This window comes from Parambassis ranga, chromosome 13 (assembly GCF_900634625.1).
Source record: "Parambassis ranga chromosome 13, fParRan2.1, whole genome shotgun sequence".
NCBI lineage: Eukaryota > Metazoa > Chordata > Actinopteri > Ambassidae > Parambassis > Parambassis ranga.
In genome coordinates, this window is record NC_041033.1 from 3,566,063 (window position 1) to 3,586,370 (window position 20,308).

Genomic DNA, 20,308 nt, shown 5'->3' on the forward strand with positions numbered 1-20,308 from the left:
TGTAGTAAAAACTGCTGACATTAGATGTATGGCAAGATCTCTTTACTTGAATAGAGATCCCCTGATATACAATATGAAAAAGCATGTAAACAAAACAAAACAAGGGTCATATATTGTATATTGTAGAATAATGACGGAATGTGAAGGACATGTTCACACTTGTAAACCAGAACATGCAAAACAAAAGTCAAATGTACATGGATAAGCTCACTTCATAATTGGACATTACAGTACGTCCAGTGCTCTATGCTTTTTCTATTTTACTTTGTTAGTGCTCTTGCCTCTTTGTCAACTCACATGATTTTTAAGGTTGCATTTGTGACACATGCCTTTTTGTTCATTCTGAGTTTTTCCATTTTAGCAGAAGCATTCTTACTTGTTTAAATGAACCACACTAACAAACCAGCCACATCAGGTTTGTTTTAAGTCTACAGCAGTGACACACAGCTAGAGCCAATTTCCTCTGGCTATAGCATGTCATCAAGCATCAGTGATGTGTAGAATAGAATAGAATATACTTTATTAATCCCTTTGGGAAGGCCCCTCAGGGAAATTCGGGTACCAGCAGCAATACAACACCAACAGTCAGAGCAAGAGTTAAATAGAATAAAATAGAACATATCAGTGAAATAAAAGATAAGAGGAATTATTTACAAACATTGCACACCAGCATAGATGGTAATGGAATATGTACAGTACAAATAAAAGATGAATTATATACAAACATTGCACACCAGCATAGTTATTGATACACAGGGATATTGCACAAGTTATTACACTTTATAATAATACATTATTGCACGTGTGTTGTATCAGGCGTGCTGTACTCCTTCCTCTTTCTCCCCCTCCGGCCAAAATCAGAGTTGTAGAGTTTGATGGATCTGGGGACAAAGAAGTCGGTTGGTCCTGCTCTTGGGGAGGAGCAGCCTGTGACTGTCCAGGCTTCTCTGAGCGCTGCTGACAGCGTGCAGAGGATGACTGGCATCGCCCATGTGCAGTGTTTTGAAGCAGTGGCATGTGATTTCTGTAAATGCATGCATGTCTGTGACCTGTTCATGGCTGCTGATACTGGATTTGTCTCCTAAAGACAGGGGAGGACAGCAAATGTGCAGAGGTTGACAGTGGAAACAGACAATTCAATGAAAAATGGACAGAAGAATTGGCCTTAGGCTTTCCACCTCATACCAGACATACCAAAGCAGACATATAGATCAATCCTTGTACCAAGATACGCTCTTGCAGGTGGTACATGATGAAAGGGTCAGAGGATCTTGTGCATGATATAAATACCACATTCAGTCCTGTAGGTGTTTGTGTGCAGTGGAGGGACTGGTCATTGTGGCTGTCTCCACCCTGCCTTAGCAGAGAGCTGTACCTCTTCAGGTCTCCTCAGCTAACCTGGCTCCAAGCTGCCTTGTTTGCTGCACAGGATTTGGAAAACATGACGACATGTAGGAACCCGGGACTGGGCACATACTTTGTGTGTTCCTGAGACCGGGTGGAGGTCCGGTGTGTGGCATTACCCGCAGGAAAGCCAAACAGTGAAAGAAGCTTTGGGAAACAATGAAGTAATGGAGAGAGAGAGGGCAAGAGACTGAAACAAGGAGCGAAAGTGAATGAGAGATGAGAATGTATAGAGGAGGAAGAGGAGGGGAGAGGTGAGGAAATGAGCCTCTGGTTTCTTTCCTCCCAGGCGCCATAATATTTGGATGGTATTGTGATAAACTGTAACACCTCAAAGCACATGAATGTCAGTTTTGCAGCCCCTAACAGTGATATTTTGTATTCCCCAAAGATGAATTCTTTAACTTTTGGTCTGAACACCCGCTGTCTGCAGTCTTTCCCAGGAAAAATCATCTGCTAGGCAGGAAGTCATATGTTACCAGCTGCAGCAACAGCAGTGTATTTTCATTATGAAAATATATTTTACAGCTTCAGCAGGGATGGATAAAAAATACAGAAAATCTTCATCACTTGACGATAAAGAGGTCAAAATGCCACAAGTAGAGGTGCTACAGAAAAATAATGTCTCAGCAATGATTGTTAACACACTTTGTTCTCATGATCCACACACACACACACACACACACACACACACACACACACACACACACACACACACACACACACAGACAGCTGTAGTTTCTTTGCTTTCCAAAGCCATGTGTGAAACAATAGGTCACCAGAGCTCATGGTGTCCAGGGAGAGCTGAGGGGTGGGAGAGCCGGGGATATATGGGATAGAATTACCACACATACAAAGTCACACGTGCACACATGCTTATATTAATAAATAGAAATACCCAGAGGTCACATGGTTTGGAAAGGAGATGACTTTTGACTTTTGACATACAAACTTGGATTGCAAGTGTTTTAATATACAGAGCGGATACGAAACAATATCTTGCACTTTGAATCAGTAATGCAACAGTTAATCACAATGGACCAATCACATTGTGTTCGACAGTAAACACCAGGGCATTAACCCTTTCACATTTATAAAACATGAAGTCAGTCAAGGTCTGTCTTTGGCCATTTTAAATGAGCAGCTTCTTAGGCAGGCCGTAGCCATTTGACCTCATTAGTGACAGCTATTTGCTAAAAGGCAAGAATAAAACGTGTGTCTCTTTTGTGCTGCGGCTTTGGGTGTTGAAAACTTTTTTTGGAAAAAAATTGTTCTTGCTGTGTCTGCCTTTACCAAGCTGTCAGATGTAATGTCACAGAGAAATGACTGCAACAAAGACAGACAAGCCCATTTGTGAAAACAGATTGGTCAGCTTTTATCAGTATTGACACTGAATGTATATGTCCTGATTTTAGTGTTGTTAGTCTGGACTTTTGAGTGTGTACTTGTGTCAAAACCGTAGCCCTGTCGGGCAGCTGGCCTCTCATGGGATCCTACAGTCTTGTCAGCCTTCGAGCTATGCGCTTGTGAAAACACAGATCTGCTGGCAGCAATGGTTGAGCTTTAGCTTCCTGTGACTGTATCTCAGCATCTTTTTCCTTAAAGCTGCATTCACAGTCACTATAGAAACATATACTAAAGCATGCTAATATGCTAATATTCAAAACTTTTTGTTTTCATTGCCACTTTAATGAGGGTTCATTTTTCAGGTTCCTATAAAAGCTAATAGTAAAAGCTTTCTCCTCTAAAAAGAATAAATCAAACTGACCACACTTTGAATCTACGCCAGTTTTGTCTCCTTGTGCACCCAAACACACACACACACACACACACACACACACACACTTTATAGCTCGGTTAAAAGGGTAAAAAGGTAAAAAAAAAGTGCAGGGCACTTAATTAAAGAGCAAAAACAGAAGAGGCAATGCTAACTAATGCTATCAAGTTTATATGAACCTGCTGTGGTGTCAGTTGTGTTTCCCTGAAGTTGACCTGTGGATTTAAAAAGTTGGACCAAAGTCCACACAGCATCCCATGGTGTCTCCTCATGCGTGAAGCTGCATGGGACAACTGCAGCTTTCCTTTGAAAACAGGGATCAAACATATCCATGCATACTTGTGTGTGAAATTTGAACAAGATGTTGAGCACGTGTGTGTCTACTTGTAGTAAAAGAAAAGCAATGCAGTGATTTAATGGACTTGGTGTTGTGTTGTTGAAGGTGGTGTGTGGAATTTCAGGGAGTATTGTTTCCAGTATATTTTAAATAGAGTGATGGAGCAGGGCTGGAGTCATAACCTTGCATCTATCATCTTCACCTTTACACTTCTGGTCTGTCTGATATGTTTTCCCCTACGTCTCACCCAGTGCTAATTAATATGTTTTCTCCTCCCTTAAGCTTTCTCTTCTCTTTCTTTCTCCATCTCTTCTTTGTTGCCTCAAGGGATGAAGACTGCTGTACTTCATAACACAACAACAACACCTGCTGTACTTCTGTGTGTGTGCGTTCTGTCCCTGTTCTTGTAATAGCTGTCGCTTGCTCTGCAGCACAAACTGTATTGGTTTGAGTTCTACCCAGCTGAGTTCATCTTAAACATGGATGTTGGTAACCTTCGTAATCTTATGCTCAAAACTCAAGCTTCTATTTTAGAAAACGGCTTCTTGGGCAACCACCTGGATGAGCTTAAACATGTAAGTGGTGTAGTTTAACTTGATGTCTGATGCTAAGTTTATTCTGCATGTATTTCTGAATATGTGAAACCCGGGTGGTGCTTTAAACACTTTGGTCAAAGTGATAACTTACCCCACCCCAACATCTCGGCTTTTAAAGGTGGTAAGATCAATTAGAGGCTGTTCTAAAGAAAACTTTGGACACTGCTCAAACTAAAAAAAAAAGTTCTCCTCTGTGTTTTGCTGACTTCAAACAGTGCTTCTTGGCACTGGCCTGAATGTTCTCTATTGTGAGTTGAAAGCTGTGTGGTGGACTTTGGGATTTTCTCTTAAGATTTAACTGTTGTGATGAGAGCTCATGGGACAAGTGAGATTTAATGAACGTTTTGAGATGTGTTTGTGCTTACAAACGGTTTCTAGGATGTAAATCAAATGTTATTTTAACCCTAATTATGTAAGTATTGAAAGTACAGGGTCTGCCTCTTTGTACGCTCTAATTTGAGTTCTGATTGGAGCTCTGGTTTCCCTTAGTTCTGTCTTACTGTGCAAATGAAGATGGATTATGTGTGTGTTATGTGGAGTTTCTGTTTCTCTATGCGTGGGACAGACAGAGTGATATATAGTGTCCCACTACAGCAGTTATATTGACATGTTCATTCACTAACCGCTCCCACTCTCTTCTTTTTCTGCACTAGGTGGTGGCCAGTGACGGGGTGCGGGCTATGATGGAGTCGGCCCTGACAGCCAGAGACCGGGTGGGAGTGCAGGACTTTGTCCTGCTTGAGAACTACACCAGCGAGGCCGCCTTCATAGAGAACCTCCGTAAACGCTTCAAAGAGAACCTCATCTATGTAAGTGAAAGCAAAGAGGGGGTTTGATGGGATGGGAATTGTCCAAAAATACATTATCACTCATTATACCCTACCAGTGGTGGAAAGTAACTAAGTATTTGTACTTTGTTACTGTACTTAGGTAATTATTTATGTGTTTATATCCTTTGCAATGGAAATCAATAATATATATTCGGTGTGTGAGTACTTTTACTTTTATTACTTTAAGTACATTTCAAAGTAAGTACTTAAGACTTTTACTTAAGTAGGATTGTTGATGTAGCACTTCTAATTTTACTTGAGTATATATTTTGTTGTGTTACTTAAGTACCAAGCTTCAGTACACCACTGAACACTTCCCTCATTTCAAGGTTGAGGCAATGAAAAAAAGCAAAACTCACCAGAGCATCAGCTTAGAGATTCAGAAGCTAGATAGCTTATTTTTCACATGATCGTTGAAAATGATTGTCTAGGCAGGAAGTGTTTGAGCTTTTGAGAATTTGGTCTGTTGATCTTTTTCTAGTGAAAAAGACCATCGAGCATGCTGTGCTAGGAAGCAGCAAAACGGCTTTAATCATAAAGCACTCCACATAGACACGTACCATTACACTCACACAGTGTGAGAAGTGGAAATAGTCTAGAACTTGAATGCTGCTGTTCTCCTCGCATGATAAAACAACAAACCAGACTCGAGCAGTAAGGTTTGAATTGATTGTAGCATGTTTGGTACACACCAGAGTAAAATGGAGCTGTAGTCACACAGTGACATGCAGTGAATGTATCAGGTGTATGGTGCTCTCAGGTTCATGTTCACAATACAGTGAAGTACATTATAAGTTGTCATTATTATGTTGTGTCAGACATACATCGGCTCCGTGCTGGTGTCAGTTAACCCATACAAAGACCTGGAGATCTACACCAAGAACCACATGGAGCGATACCGCGGGGTCAACTTCTATGAGGTGTCACCACACATGTAAGTACACAGCATCTGCAGACTCACACACACAGTCACACTTTTTAGTATTTAGAAGGCTGAAGTCTGCATAGTGGTAAATTTAGAGTCAAATACATTGATTAAAACCAGCAGAAGTAAGTACCTACAATAAGGTTTTTATGTACATGTCTATAAATCTGTCTGAGTAAGTGGTAGAAGGAATGATTCATTGCTGCTACAGGTGAAACATATTTACTAATTGGTTCAGGCACTCCGTCAATTGTGGGAGACAGCATGACTAATGTTGCCTAGCGACAGAGTACAGGGGAGTATTTGCACTTTCTCAGAGTGAACTGGCTATGTAATGCTCTCGTGGCCGGACTGTCCTTTTCTCTATCAGTCAAACTTTCAGCAAGACGTCATGGCATGAGGCCATGTTTGTTTGAAAGGTTGCCACAGGAATGGTGAGGGAATTCCCTGTTAAATACTCCCAGACCCTGTAGGTCAGCAGCAAAACAATCCAGTGCATTATGGGGAGTCAGAGTGGCGTCATCCAAACATTTCAGAATGTTTCGCTAGCTATCTGTCTCTGCTCTAACCAAGCGTAGTCCCTCCCCCCTCACTTTACTTCAGCACATGAGCATATGGCCAAATGTTTTCTCTCCCTCTGAGTGGAAAGAAAGATGAGCTTTGGCTGAGAGGTGGAGGGCTGGAGAGAGAAAATGGGTGGGAGAGGTGGAGAGAAAAGTAAGCAAATGATGGTACCAGGCCAGAGTTTTCCTCCCATGAGGGGGAATCCCTGTGACCTGAACCTGACCCCCTCACCCTCCTCGATGTCACAGACACACACACACAGAGTACATACACACATACAGTGTGATGCAGCTACAGCCAAGTTGTGGTTCTTGATCTTCTAGCAATTAGTCTGGTGTCATCATATGTCCAAACAGGCTGAAACAACATAGCAGTGGTGATGGAGAATGGGGTAAATGATACTGTAACTGAAACAAGCTGTGTTCCACTGTGGCCATTATGATGCACACCGGTGTTCCAGTATCTTTCCATGTTCACACACCATGAGATGCTATCATGTTATGCTATCATTACATTCCAAACACGAGTTTTCCAAGACATCCCATGTGCCACATTTTTTAAACACAATGTCATCGTCAAGACTGAACTGTGTGTGTTTTCCTGTTAAACTAGTATTTAATGTATATGTTATCTTTAATTCTGTTATTGTTTCAACACTGCATAAAATCACTATGTGAAGTCTGAAAAACATGTTGTGTTGCAGCATCTTCTAACTTTTCTCACAGCTCTTTTGCCCTCTGCATTTTAATAATTGTACATTTTATTGATACTTAATATACTTGTCGTTGTTTTTTTTTTACTCATCTTCTCCAGCTATGCAGTGGCAGACAACTCCTACCGTTCCATGAGGACGGAGGGCAAAGACCAGTGCATCCTGATATCGGGCGAGAGCGGTGCGGGGAAGACCGAGGCATCCAAGAAGATCCTACAGTACTACGCTGTCACCTGTCCGGCAAGCGAGCAGGTGCAGACTGTCAAAGATCGCCTGCTGCAGTCCAACCCTGTGCTGGAGGTGAGACGCCGCTGTCTTTCGTTTAATGTGGGAGAAAGACCACACTCAGAGGAAGCTTGTCAGCATGCTGGCTTTGGTGCTTAGATGGATTTATTGAGTTGTTGAGTGATGCCCTGCAAAATAGGGGTAATGTTGATTAATACAATGTAAAAGAACAGTAAATTGAATGTGTTACTGGTTTAAAAAATTAAGATATCCTGTCAGCAGAGTTTAAAATGAAGATACGCTTAAGACCAAGATAAAAAAAAAATTGCAGATTTTCATCTATATACCTATAAACCATTCGCTATAAACTAGTGAATGGTTATTTTGCTTCAAAGTCAGTACTTTGGAGAACAAAGGTGGTCGACTTTTGGAAGTGCTTGTTTAGGTGTCTGCTGCTCTCAGCCAGATTCTTTCCAGATGTGTTGAAGTATGCATGCCCTGTAATCTGTGCTACTGTCCTAGACAGACACTGCAGGGACTCTAATGCCTGTGGTTTTCTCTTTTATTCACTGCTTCTTCCTCATCTGTCATCCTGTCTGTATCGCACCTTTTTCTCCACACTTCTCTGTTATCTTTACCTCTTAATCCGTCAATCACCAAACCTCTCTTTTCTCCCTGGTCCTGTTTGCACCCTGTCCTCCCTCCAGGCATTTGGCAATGCCAAGACGTTGCGTAATGACAACTCGAGCCGCTTTGGCAAGTACATGGACATTCAGTTTGACTTCAAGGTGAGCAGAACAGTGTGAATGATCCTGGCAGCTTCTTTAATGAAAGACTTGCTTTTATATATTGTATGTGAGATGATGAAAATGTTACAACAATTTCATTTAACATTGTGAGCTACAACTCTCCTTTTGTGTGTATTCCTGGTTGTGGGCGCACAACGTTTTTGTAAATTCCCCGTGGAACCTGCATGCTATATACAATCCTACATCACACCTCAGTATCCCAGCTTTATCCGCTCTTCTTCCTCCACCACAACCTCTTCCCATTTTCCTCCTTGGCCTTTATCCCGTCGACAGGGTGCCCCGGTAGGAGGCCACATCATCAACTACCTGCTGGAGAAGTCCCGAGTGGTCCACCAGAACCACGGGGAGAGGAACTTCCACATATTCTATCAGCTAATTGAGGGAGGAGAGGAGGACCTGCTGAGACGCCTGGGCCTGGAGAGAAACCCTCAGCAGTACCAGTACCTGGTCAAAGTAAGAAAACTCTGATTTGATGTATCTGTGACATATGTAACTGTATCTTCCACATGCATCTAAGTAGCTGCCTTTCTGTAATATTATGCACCAAAAGCTTAAAGACCAACTTCACTGTAAAATCAAAAAGTCTTCATTACAAATACTGGATACTGGTAAAATATATGACAGTAAGCACTTGTGGCGACTAAGCACACACAACCATATAAGATAGTCATTAGTATTAAACGAGAAATATCCACTTGTAGACTGTGAATGTGACTTTTCATTCATGCTACTGTCATGATGAATGTGGTGGTGATGGCCTCTAAAACGACAGCTGAGCTGTGCGTCCTACTGGCCTACATATCACATACTGTGCCCATCCTGGTCGAGTTTTTGCCCTGAACTATGTCTGCAAAGAAAATAACTGTTCGGTTGTTAACATTTTTCTGTTTTATTATCCTGTAAAGTATTTTTTCCTTTATTTTTTCTATATTTTTGTTCCCTGAACTAATTGTATTGTATTGTAGTCAGCTTCTGATAAATTTTGTGGTTACAGTGGGTTTATTTCGGGTGTGTGTGTGTGTGTGCTCATGAACTATTTGTTCATGGGAAACCCAGCATTTGTCCCAGTTAATGATTCTGCAGCCACACCTTTGGCCCTGAAACATGTGAATGAATTCAAATACAGACTCTCTTTAACATGTCAGAAACCATAGGTCTGTACTCTGTCTGTGTCCGTGTGTGTGAGAGTAAGAGTCCCAGCAGGAGTTCTGGTTAATAGGCTCTCAGTCGGGGACTCTCATTGCAGCAAGAGGAGCTTTCCTCAGGGGAGAAGTGTGCCTTAAGGCACTAGCTTAACCCTCCCCCTCAGTTAGGCGCACACATACACACACACACAAACACACACAGCTACTGACCAAAAACACCTCGTGTCTTTGTCCAAATAAGCGTTTACACCACCTATAAGTAGGTGTTTACTTCACCTGTAAACAGCAATTTACACATCAGCTAATTTGTGGCTATCATAATGTTGCAGGGGACGTGCGGTTGTTTACATGTTATTCTGTGTGCGCTGTTCACAGGGTAACTGTCCCAAAGTGAGCTCCATCAACGATCGCAGTGATTGGAAGGTGGTGAGGAAAGCCTTAACAGTGATTGGCTTCAATGAGGATGAGGTTGAGGTAAGAACGGAATCCGACCTGTGTGAATCATGTCTGCCTTGTCACTTAGTGTCACTGTGTTTCCACGCTATGAGTGTATGGAGCATGAGGAAACTATGCGCAGATAGACTGTTTACTTTCACTACTGCTTAAAAAAAACAGATACACTTACCGCAGGTTTCACTGCAGACACTGCTGTACTGCCTGTGCCTTCTCTTTGCAGATGTTTGTTTTTGGAAGTGTTTGTTAGACAGAACTGTGTGTGGCTGTTATTATATGGTGAGAACTTATTTGTGCTCAGCGTGGGAGTCCTCCTACATGTTCATGAGTCTGGGCTTGCTTCCAAAGCTCTCGGCTCTCACATTTGAAGAGCAGGTGTGAGAGTCTGTGCGTATGCAGATTGCCACATTCCTGCCCTGTTTGAATCTGTACCTAATTTTGAACAAAGCCACGCTCATCAGTCAAGTCACTTATCCTGGAGATAAACTCATCTGTCTCTCAAATATAATCTTATCATGCCACAGCTTCTCATCCCTTCACATTCGGTCTCCTCCTACCTTTCATTTTTCTCTCCATATCACTCTGCCTTTCTCACCCTGTTCGTCTTTCATTCCCATTCCCCCCTCCTTTGTGTAGGAGTTGCTGAACATCATCGCCAGTGTGCTCCACCTTGGCAACGTGCAGTACGGAGGCGAGGAAGGCAATGCCTGCATCACTTCTGATACACAGATAAAGTACCTGGCCAGGGTAAGCCACGAAAAATCAAATGACTGAAGTCAGATCTATCATGCACCTTTCTAAGTTTGTGGGAGACCCAAGCCTAAAAGAAGAAATTATGATAACACATTATAGTGTTCTGACAACGGCAGTACACACAAGGACTGTCTGTGGTTCCTAGCCTTTTTTATTTGATGCTTAGATAAACAATCATCTGACTTTATTTTAAATTGATGTTTTTTCTTCCTATAGATGGAAGGAGGAAGCCAGTTAATCTGTTAAATAAGTCCTTTAATTTTTATTTTAGGTCAACTTTTTGTGTAAAATTATAGATTCTATTATGATCTAGTCATTATATGTGTATATGACGAGTGAAGGCCACAGTCCCTTTTCATATTGATTATATAATTGTGGATGCTGTTACTTTCGTGAGTAGAAAGTCGAGTTGAAACCATTATCTGACATTTTTGCTACGTTTGGCAACTTTTTAGATTAACTTGCTGATGGTGTGTCATGCATTTTCAGTTGCAACACATCACGTTTTGGTAAAATGGGATGTAGATGATGAGGGTTGACATCCTGCTTTGAATTCATAAAGTCAGCACTGCTGGTGAGGTCATACCCAATTAAACAGTCTGCACTCTGTTTTAGAAAAATCTGAGGATTCATTCATTCTTCCAGTCATAGCAAATGTCCGACACGATGAGCAGACAGCACAGCACGATGTCAGAGCTGCTGACTAGAGTGACGTCTGCCTGTTTACTGTGTGGATTTGTCACTGCTGTGTCTGTGGCCGTGCTAATGTTGTTGTGCTTCTCCAGTTGTTAGGAGTGAATGGAGCAGTGCTGACAGAGGCGCTCACACACAAGAAGATAATTGCAAAGGGAGAGGAGGTAGGTTTGCACACACACTTTTGTTGTGTGCTAAGCATTTTGTATACAAAGCTTTCCTGTCTGTGTCATGTCTAGTCGGCCTTAGTGTAATAATATTGTAACTTGTCTAACTGTCTTATCTGTGCTCGGTGTAACACTGTAATTGTCTGTCTCTGCTTGTTTTTGCTTAGCTCTCACCTCCTCTGTGTGTGTATTTTTCCTCATTAGCTGATGAGCCCACTGAACCTCGAGCAGGCATCGTCAGCGCGGGACGCTTTGTCCAAGGCAGTGTATGGACGCACCTTCACCTGGCTGGTTAACAAGATCAATGCTTCGCTGGCAAACGTGGTACACACACACACACGCGCACACAAACACACACACAATTACTTAGTATGAGCATATCAGCATGTAGTTAATCATCACATAATTAGAATGAACCTGTTCACACTAGATGTATTAAACTGAAGTCAAACACCACCCAACACTGTGGTGTTCAGTGTCACCTTCATTCTCTTACTGCACAGCTCCACCTTGTGGACATGTTGAGTTCACAGAATATATGACATGGTTGCACAAATACCATTCTATAAAGCATACATTGACACTATAAATGACACAAATAAAAATAATAATAATAATAAATATAAAATGTTTTTAGTATATTAAAATGATTTGATTACAAAATAAAATGATTTTTAAAAAATATATATTTAAATGGGATCTGTGTTCTGTTTCTTTTACAGGGTGACTCTTACAAGAATTACTCTCTCATCGGCCTGCTAGATATATATGGCTTTGAGGTCTTCCAGCACAACAGGTATGTGTACAAAGTACACTCATTTTCGGTGCAGGATAATAAAATATTCACTGTATTGCCAAAAGTATCAGCCATGAAGCAGTAGGCCACGTAAAATGACAGAGCGGGGTCGCATGGTGTGCAGAGGTTGCCAACAGACCTCCAAACTTCATGTGGCCTTCAGATTAGCTCAAGAACAGTGCATAGCTGCATCCAGGCCATACATCACCAGGTACAATGCAAGGTGTTGGATGCAGTGGTGTAAAGCACGCTGCCACTGGGATCTAGAGCAGTGGAGATTCATTCTCTGGAGTGACGAATCACACTTCTCCATCTGGCAATCTGATGGACGGGTCTGGGTTTGGTGGTTGCCAGAACGGTACATGACTGACTGCATTGTGCCAAGTGTGGCGTTTGGTGGAGGCGGGGTTATGGTGTGCGGGCTTGGCCAATTAGTTCCAGTGACAAGGAACTATGAATGCTTCAGCATACCAAGAGATTTTGTTCCATGCCCCCAACTTCGTAAAGGCATATGAGTGAATACTTTTGGCAACATAGTGTATTTATATGCTTTATATAATGTTATACTAGTGTTTAACATTGATAAGGACAATTGAAAAGGAGCCATTTGGACTGAAATAAGAAGCCAGCATTAGTGCAGCATGATGATCACCCTTTGTCTTGCTTTGCATTATTTCAGCTAATGTCTGATTTGTTGTCTTTCAGCTTCGAGCAGTTTTGCATCAACTACTGTAACGAGAAGCTGCAGCAGCTGTTCATTGAACTCACCCTCAAGTCGGAGCAGGACGAGTACGAGGCTGAAGGCATCACGGTCAGAAACCACTTTATATCTCAATGCCAGTCCCACTCTTTCATCCTCCACTGTTACTCTTAAGTTGATGCAAAAAACATGCATATCTAGATTTTCGAATTTTAGCACTTGGTTTAGTCTACATTTGCTTTCTTCCCAAGGGAAAGCATTCCTGCGCCTCTCTCCTTATCCTCACAATTTGTTTGATCTTTTTCACTTTAAGTCATCACACTTCTAATATGTAAGGGTTCTGTCTTTCTAAAGAGCTTGTGATTTGATTGTGCTTGCTGTTGTGTTTGCTAAAGAGAAATTGATAATTTAATTTAGCATCCTGCTGGTTCACTGAGACGTGTAATTTACAGTAAGTGCACATAGCTTTAGGAGATGCTGCCCCATCAGAAGTAAAGCATTTAATCCTGTTATTGTTGTAGTTTTTTATTCACAGATAGAATCTTAAACCTCTTAAGAAGATTACATGTCAAAGCAGATCTCCGAGGAAACGCGAGTCAATCTGTGTCTTGAGGTTTTCCCTCAGTTGCTCAGTTGCCATTCATATTCATTGCTTTTATATTGTTTTGTTTAGCCTCTTTGGAACAAGGCTCTTTTGTTTTCAGTCTAATAGATTTGCATTTGGTCTGAGAGAAAACAGGTTGTGGGAGAAACTTGGAGCCACCTCTCAAAGAGCCTATTATGATGTGACAATCAGGGCTGTGGGCCGCTCTCTCTGTCATCTCTGTGGAAATTATGTGACTGTTTGTGCTAACACAACACTGCTACAGCTCTGTGTCCGTGAGCTATGTTCACATACAAGTGGGTATGTGCCAGGATTCTTGGGATTCTGCAGATAACTGAGTTTTATGCTCATTAAGTGATGTTTCTACTTTCCAACCCCACAAGATAAATATTTAAAACTGAACACAGTTACTGTGGCATTTTATGGCTTCAGGCCAAAGTTGTAAAATCAGTGTTTTCCTGTGTGTCCTAGTTTATTTGGGCCTGTCAGTTTCAGGCACCTGAAATGCAATGACTAACTAAAGTAGCGGCCGTGTGTTTTACAGTGGGAGCCGGTGCAGTATTTTAACAACAAGATCATCTGTGACCTGGTGGAGGAGAAGTTCAAAGGCATCATCTCCATCCTGGTGAGGAGACACACCGTACTGTCCGTGTGACTTGCACCAGACTGTATTTACAGAACCCTAACCTTAAGCCTATAATTACAATGGAAGATCATCTCTGTCACTGTATTTGAAGACACTTACGGCAGGATAGAGTTACATATTAAAGGAGCTTCAGATTTTGCTCAGTGATACCTGTGCATAGTTTTGAATGCTCTTTCTGTCCACCTGTCACAGGATGAGGAGTGTCTGCGGCCCGGCGATGCCAGTGACCTCACCTTCCTAGAGAAGCTGGAGGACACTCTGGGTGGACACGCACACTTTGTCACGTCAGTTTGACATTTATTTGACATTTTCTTCTGCACCTCTTGCATTCCCAAATTGGCCTCACAGTACTTTGTTGTGCCAGACTGTGGGCTATTGAACATGCGTCCAATCCATTTAGTGGTCAATTCACTGCGTGTGTTTCTCCTGCAGTCACAAGCTGGCTGATGGAAAGACCCGGAAGGTAATGGGTCGTGACGAATTCAGGCTGCTGCACTATGCTGGAGAAGTCAACTATAACGTCAACGGTGTGTATCTGTGTGTGTATATGTGTACTGTAAAGAGTGTTAACATTTAAACTGTGCTTTTGCCTTTTTTTGTTTGGGGAAACAAATGAGGTGTAGCAGGCCAGTGATCTCATGCCTCTGATTGCTAAAATACATGTCATTTTCCATCAACATACAGTCCAAAACAGACACTCACAATACAATTTAACAGAATTTACAATATAAAAACAATACACAAAGTAAAATTATAAATAATTTAGCCAAGAAACAAATGTAAACAAATAATGCCATAATCAGACGAAGCAATAGCATCCCATAGTTCCAGCCTCACTAACATTCAAAATTCTTTTAAAAGAATCTACAGAGGTCAGCTCCTTCGACTTTAAACCGCTCTGTAAGAGATTCCATGCAGTAAAAGCCCACCAACATAACATACACCAGAACCTCCTGGTCTTATAACGGATGGATATGGGATAATGGCCTTTACCTAGCAGAAGGATGTGGGCGTTATCATTCTGTAGTTATTATATTTTGCTATGTTTAGTAAAGAAATCATAACTAGGGATGTAAAATTATTTTTAGCAGACCTTCTTTAGCAGACTGGACAGTGGTCAGAACCATGTCCATAGCGACAGTTTGTTATACACAGCAGGGGTTAGGTCTTCAAGAAAGGAAAAAGAAAAGTATCTTTTTTGGTCAAATGTTTGGATGCTCACTTTAACCAAAAGAAAAAAGAGAAGAAATTGCATTCAGCCAATGACTTTTAACAAAAGTAAAACTCTGTCTTCTCTCACTCAGGATTTCTGGACAAGAACAATGACCTGCTCTTCAGGAACCTAAAAGAGGTCAGTGTGAGGTTAATGATTGACTTAATGTTTTCTGCTGTGGATTCAGATGTTAATAAACGTGTGTCTCTGTGCGTCTGCAGGTTATGTGTATGTCGGAGAACAAGATACTCACGCAGTGTTTCGACAGGGAGGAGCTGAGTGACAAGAAACGCCCAGACACGGTGAGATACCTCCCAGAGTATATGTGTGTGTGTGTCAGCCCTGTGTGTGAGATTTTCTGTGCTGGTGTTCCATATTCTTATAAATCATTGTCCCATCCCAGCATACTTTCCCACAGAAAAACAAACGTGGTGTGTTTCCCCTCTTCGGTGCTGAGTGGGCAGCCTGACGGGGATTCTCTGCAGCTGCCCACTCACTGAGGAATGCCCTGACACTTATTTACCCTACACACACACACACACACACTCGCACATGCTCGAGCAGGGTACTGTCACAGGCTGGCTAGTTAGAGTCCTCCACACTGGGTCTAGTGTTCAGTCTCTGCAGAGTCCTGCCAGTCACATCAGCCTCCTCTCTGCTTACGTAGCTCTTCTTGGGTCATCTGTCCATCTGAGTCCACACGCTCTCCGCTTCTTCACTGTCACCCTTTTGTTTTTCCTGTACTTACTGACTGCTGTCCCATCCCGACCTCTTGCCTTCACCTCTTCATCTCTTCGTAACCAGCTTTGTCCTGTTGTCTGCCTGTGTCTGCCCTTCCAGGCAGCCACCCAGTTCAAAGCAAGTCTGGCGAAACTCATGGAGATCCTCATGTCCAAGGAGCCGTCGTACGTCCGCTGCATCAAGCCCAATGACTCCAAGCAAGCAGGTACCAAATCATATTTTCTTTGTTTATAGGGTATATCAGATACTATTAAAGCAAAACGTATCATTGGAATAACTGCAGCATTGTGTCGCGGATGATCTCCGCCTTAGATTATCCAAATCTCCTCCATGTTATCGATATAATCCAGGTTTTTTCCCTTAATCCTTGCATAAATGTTGTGTGATGTAGAAAAAAATGATTTTTTTTTTCCATAAAGAAGGATTAATGTAAAGACTGACATTGGTATTTATTAAGTTACCGCACTGCATGTGGGAGAAAATGGTTGAGAGTGAAACTTTAGCATTACAGAATACTTTAAAATATTTAATTTCGAAATACATTTCTATTTTTTTAAATGTAGAAGTTGCGCATGTCTGACTGTCGGTATATTATTATTATTATTATTATTATTGTTATTATTATTATTATTATTATTATTGTATCCATTCAGTAAATGAGTTTGGAAACAAAAATAATATTACAGTGCTATAAATGTTAGCATTTTGTTTACAAATGGCTGTTATCTCCTGTTTTGAAAAGCTTCATGCCTGATGTATGTCACAGTTTTTGTAGTAGCAGCTTAAAGTTTCAACAAGCTAATATTTTTCCCACAAACACCGTGTTAATCCTGTGCTTTGCTAATTCCAACCAAAACAGTTTGTTTTCTGCTGCATCAGAAGCCGCAGCGTAGCTCTCCGTGTGTCCATCAGTATATCGGCCTGGGCTTTGTTTGGCCCCACAGGCAGCCTTCTATGTGTTTTACACTGTTTCTCTGTTCTCCGTCACTCCTACTCCTGCTGCTTAGCATTTACTGGTTTTCTCTGGTTCATTTTGCCCGAAAGGCTGTTTGCATTTTTCTCAGTGTGGCTTGACCCTACTCTCCCTCTGCTCTCTCTCTCTCTCTCTCTCTCTCTCCCAGGTCGGTTCGACGAGGTGTTGATCCGCCATCAGGTCAAGTATCTGGGCCTGATGGAGAATCTGAGAGTGAGGAGAGCTGGCTTTGCCTATAGACGGCGCTACGAGATTTTCCTACAGAGGTGATCACTGTCCTCATTTACAGAGAAGTCAACACATTTCCTTGATTTGCAACACTCAGCATACACAATACAGGTTCCCCACTCCACCTAAATATGACCTTCATGAAGACCATAGTTTTGTTTTATTGAAACATTACAAGTTTATTTTAGTTTTTTAGCCTACCATAAATGTCATAAATGCAGTAAACAAACACATTATTAACATAAAGAATGTTCACATTGGTTGAGAGATTCAAAGAATAATGTGGATCATAGGATTAGTCCTATTGAAAACTGGTGCAGGACCAGATTCAGATTTAGTCATATATTGACTGATGACACAAGAAACATGCTTACAGCAACAAAAGGCATATAAGCCAAGGTATACACTGATCTGTGCTAGTCCTGTGTTGGCTGATAGTATTGGCGGGCTATGCTGGCTGACCATCGAGTGAACCGGATGCTCTCTCTGACCTTTGGGTTTATTTTTAAAAAGACTTGTGTTTGTTTACTTTGTGCCTGGTGTTTGTCTGTTTAGGTACAAGTCCCTTTGTCCAGACACGTGGCCTAACTGGCAGGGGAAGCTGGCTGAAGGAGTGTCCACACTGGTCAAACACCTGGGATACAAGCCAGAGGAGTACAAGATGGGCAGGTCAGTGACACGTGTGTCAGATAAAGAAACATATTCTTCAATATAATTAAAATACTGTCTAAGTCTCTGATGTTCCTGCTCATTTATTAATATATATATATTTTTTTGCTTGAAACTATGTAGGTCCAAAATCTTTATCCGTTTCCCAAAGACCCTGTTTGCCACCGAGGATGCACTGGAGACCAGGAAACATAGTCTTGGTAAGAGTCAATGAGTTATGGCTTTGATGTTTTTTTTTTTAAATGGCAGCAGGATCGAATCTATTCTCTCTTTTGTCACCACACAGCCACCAAGCTACAGGCAGGGTGGAAGGGCTATAGCCAAAAGTCCAAATACCAAAAACTCCGAACCTCTGGTGAGCCAGCTGCTCCTAACTAATGGTTTAAAACAAATGATCACACTGAAATCAATTATTGGGCAGTTCTAATATATCATTCGTGCCTTCCAGCCATTGCGATCCAGGCGTGGTGGAGGGGGATCCTGGCCAGGAGGAGGGCTCAGCGCAGACGACAGGCTGCCAACACTATACGCAGGTACAGACCACGCAGCAGCTGTGTGCCGTTTACTCTGAAAGTACCTGCTACAAACTCGGCTTTTTGGGTCCTCAGGTTTATCAAGGGCTTCATCTACCGCCACAAGGAGCGCTGCCCGGAGAACGAGTACTTCCTGGATTATGTGCGCTACTCTTTCCTCATGAAACTGCACAGAAGCCTGCCCAAGAACGTCCTGGACAAGAGCTGGCCGACACCTCCAGCTGCTCTCACTGAGGTGGGACTGAGAGTATTTCTTGAATTATCCAACTTAATATTTTCTATGAGTTTTATGGATATTTGATGAAAGAAATGACTGAATAACATTGTGTCTGTGTGTGTAGGCCTCAGATCATTTGCGTAAGCTGTGCATGCAGAACATGGTGTGGAGCTACTGCAAGAAGATCAGTCCTGAGTGGAAACATCAGGTGAGAACTGTCCCATCACTAGTCATCGCCAGGTTTCTGTTGCTGCTGCGTCTTTCATCTGCTTCACTGTCATCTGTTATTATTGGATAGATGGAGCAGAAAATGATTGCTAGTGAGATCTTCAAGGACAAGAAGGACAACTACCCACAGAGCGTGCCCAAACTGTTTGTCAGCACAAGGCTCAGTAAGACCTGCTAAAACAAAAACCGGTCAGCTCATCCTGCTTAATACTGTGCACATATCTCAGTGTGTTTTGTCTCGTTCAGATGGTGAAGACATCAACCCCAAAGTGCTGCAGACGCTGGGCAGCGAGAAGATGAAGGTTAGTGAAAGCACAAGGAATTTGTCTGTGAGTGTATCCTTCAACATCAGCTGCGTGGTGGACCTTCATCCCTTCTCTTTGCAGTACGCAGTGCCAGTCACCAAGTACGACAGGAAGGGCTACAAAGCCCGGCCCCGCCAGCTGATGCTCACAGCCAACTGTGCCGTTATCATAGAAGAAGGCAAAGTCAAGCAGCGCATCGAATACGGAGCTCTGAAAGGTCAGGAGGTCAAAGAATGCCGGCTCCACTTTTCCAAGGCTAACTACACAAAAAATGAATCTGCTGACACTGATGTCTTCTGAACTGTCATTCACCTGCAGGCGTCTCAGTCAGCTCTCTCAGCGACGGCCTGTTTGTCCTGCACGTCCCCAGTGATGACAACAAACAAAAGGTGAAGCCGAAAACAACTCTGCTGTCCGCGTAGTTCTGTGCGACAGCGTTAAGTGTTCATTGTGTGTGTCTGATGGGTTCATCTCAGGGAGACGTGGTTCTGCAGAGCGACCATGTGATTGAGACCTTGACCAAGATCGCCATCTGTGCTGACAAGATCAACAGCATCAACATCAACCAGGGCAGGTGAGAGGCAGGACGCAGCTTTAGGAGCACCTTCCGTGTGTTTAATGTTGTGTAATGTGTGTGGATTGCTGTTCTTCCAGTATAAAGTTTACAGTCGGTCAGGGGAAAGAGGGGATCATAGACTTCACGCCCGGATCAGAACTACTGGTGGCCAAAGCTAAGAACGGACACTTGTCTGTGGTGAGTGGACCTCAACAGGTTCTATTGTTAATGTATTTATTTCATCCAGGTCTGCTCTGATGACGTGTATATTATTGTATATAGGTGTGATATGTGGATGGTTTCAAAGGCTGCGTTAGGGCAGGGACATTTGGATTTTTTTGACTCTGTAGTGTAGCACATAAAAAATAACTGATATTTACTGTCGTAGAAAAAACTTGAAAATGTTTATGTTGTAGCAGAAGAGTTAAAATGCTAATCCTAATTAAGATTAAGATTTTCTTATTAATCCACGTAGGGAAATTAACTTGTATCAGCAATGAATAATATTT

General features: G+C 42.2%; 1 protein-coding gene across 3 annotated transcripts in view; it reads left to right on the plus strand.

Annotated features, from left to right (window-relative positions):
• LOC114444352 (unconventional myosin-Ic-like) overlaps nucleotides 1-20,308 on the plus strand; it is a 45,003-nt gene that overhangs the window by 22,717 nt on the left and 1,978 nt on the right. For all 3 annotated transcript variants that reach the window (XM_028418824.1, XM_028418826.1, XM_028418825.1), the window contains 30 exons: nucleotides 4,768-4,923; nucleotides 5,763-5,878; nucleotides 7,247-7,445; nucleotides 8,078-8,158; nucleotides 8,453-8,632; nucleotides 9,700-9,798; nucleotides 10,414-10,524; nucleotides 11,316-11,387; nucleotides 11,595-11,714; nucleotides 12,113-12,186; nucleotides 12,892-12,997; nucleotides 14,035-14,115; nucleotides 14,329-14,420; nucleotides 14,569-14,663; nucleotides 15,441-15,487; nucleotides 15,571-15,651; nucleotides 16,190-16,295; nucleotides 17,212-17,329; nucleotides 17,847-17,960; nucleotides 18,084-18,160; nucleotides 18,247-18,315; nucleotides 18,409-18,493; nucleotides 18,569-18,728; nucleotides 18,835-18,918; nucleotides 19,009-19,102; nucleotides 19,185-19,240; nucleotides 19,325-19,460; nucleotides 19,562-19,632; nucleotides 19,720-19,817; nucleotides 19,898-19,997. In XM_028418824.1, the coding sequence (XP_028274625.1) occupies nucleotides 4,768-4,923; nucleotides 5,763-5,878; nucleotides 7,247-7,445; nucleotides 8,078-8,158; nucleotides 8,453-8,632; nucleotides 9,700-9,798; nucleotides 10,414-10,524; nucleotides 11,316-11,387; nucleotides 11,595-11,714; nucleotides 12,113-12,186; nucleotides 12,892-12,997; nucleotides 14,035-14,115; nucleotides 14,329-14,420; nucleotides 14,569-14,663; nucleotides 15,441-15,487; nucleotides 15,571-15,651; nucleotides 16,190-16,295; nucleotides 17,212-17,329; nucleotides 17,847-17,960; nucleotides 18,084-18,160; nucleotides 18,247-18,315; nucleotides 18,409-18,493; nucleotides 18,569-18,728; nucleotides 18,835-18,918; nucleotides 19,009-19,102; nucleotides 19,185-19,240; nucleotides 19,325-19,460; nucleotides 19,562-19,632; nucleotides 19,720-19,817; nucleotides 19,898-19,997 (3,078 nt within the window). The remainder of the gene's footprint in view (nucleotides 1-4,767; nucleotides 4,924-5,762; nucleotides 5,879-7,246; nucleotides 7,446-8,077; nucleotides 8,159-8,452; nucleotides 8,633-9,699; nucleotides 9,799-10,413; nucleotides 10,525-11,315; nucleotides 11,388-11,594; nucleotides 11,715-12,112; nucleotides 12,187-12,891; nucleotides 12,998-14,034; nucleotides 14,116-14,328; nucleotides 14,421-14,568; nucleotides 14,664-15,440; nucleotides 15,488-15,570; nucleotides 15,652-16,189; nucleotides 16,296-17,211; nucleotides 17,330-17,846; nucleotides 17,961-18,083; nucleotides 18,161-18,246; nucleotides 18,316-18,408; nucleotides 18,494-18,568; nucleotides 18,729-18,834; nucleotides 18,919-19,008; nucleotides 19,103-19,184; nucleotides 19,241-19,324; nucleotides 19,461-19,561; nucleotides 19,633-19,719; nucleotides 19,818-19,897; nucleotides 19,998-20,308) is intronic.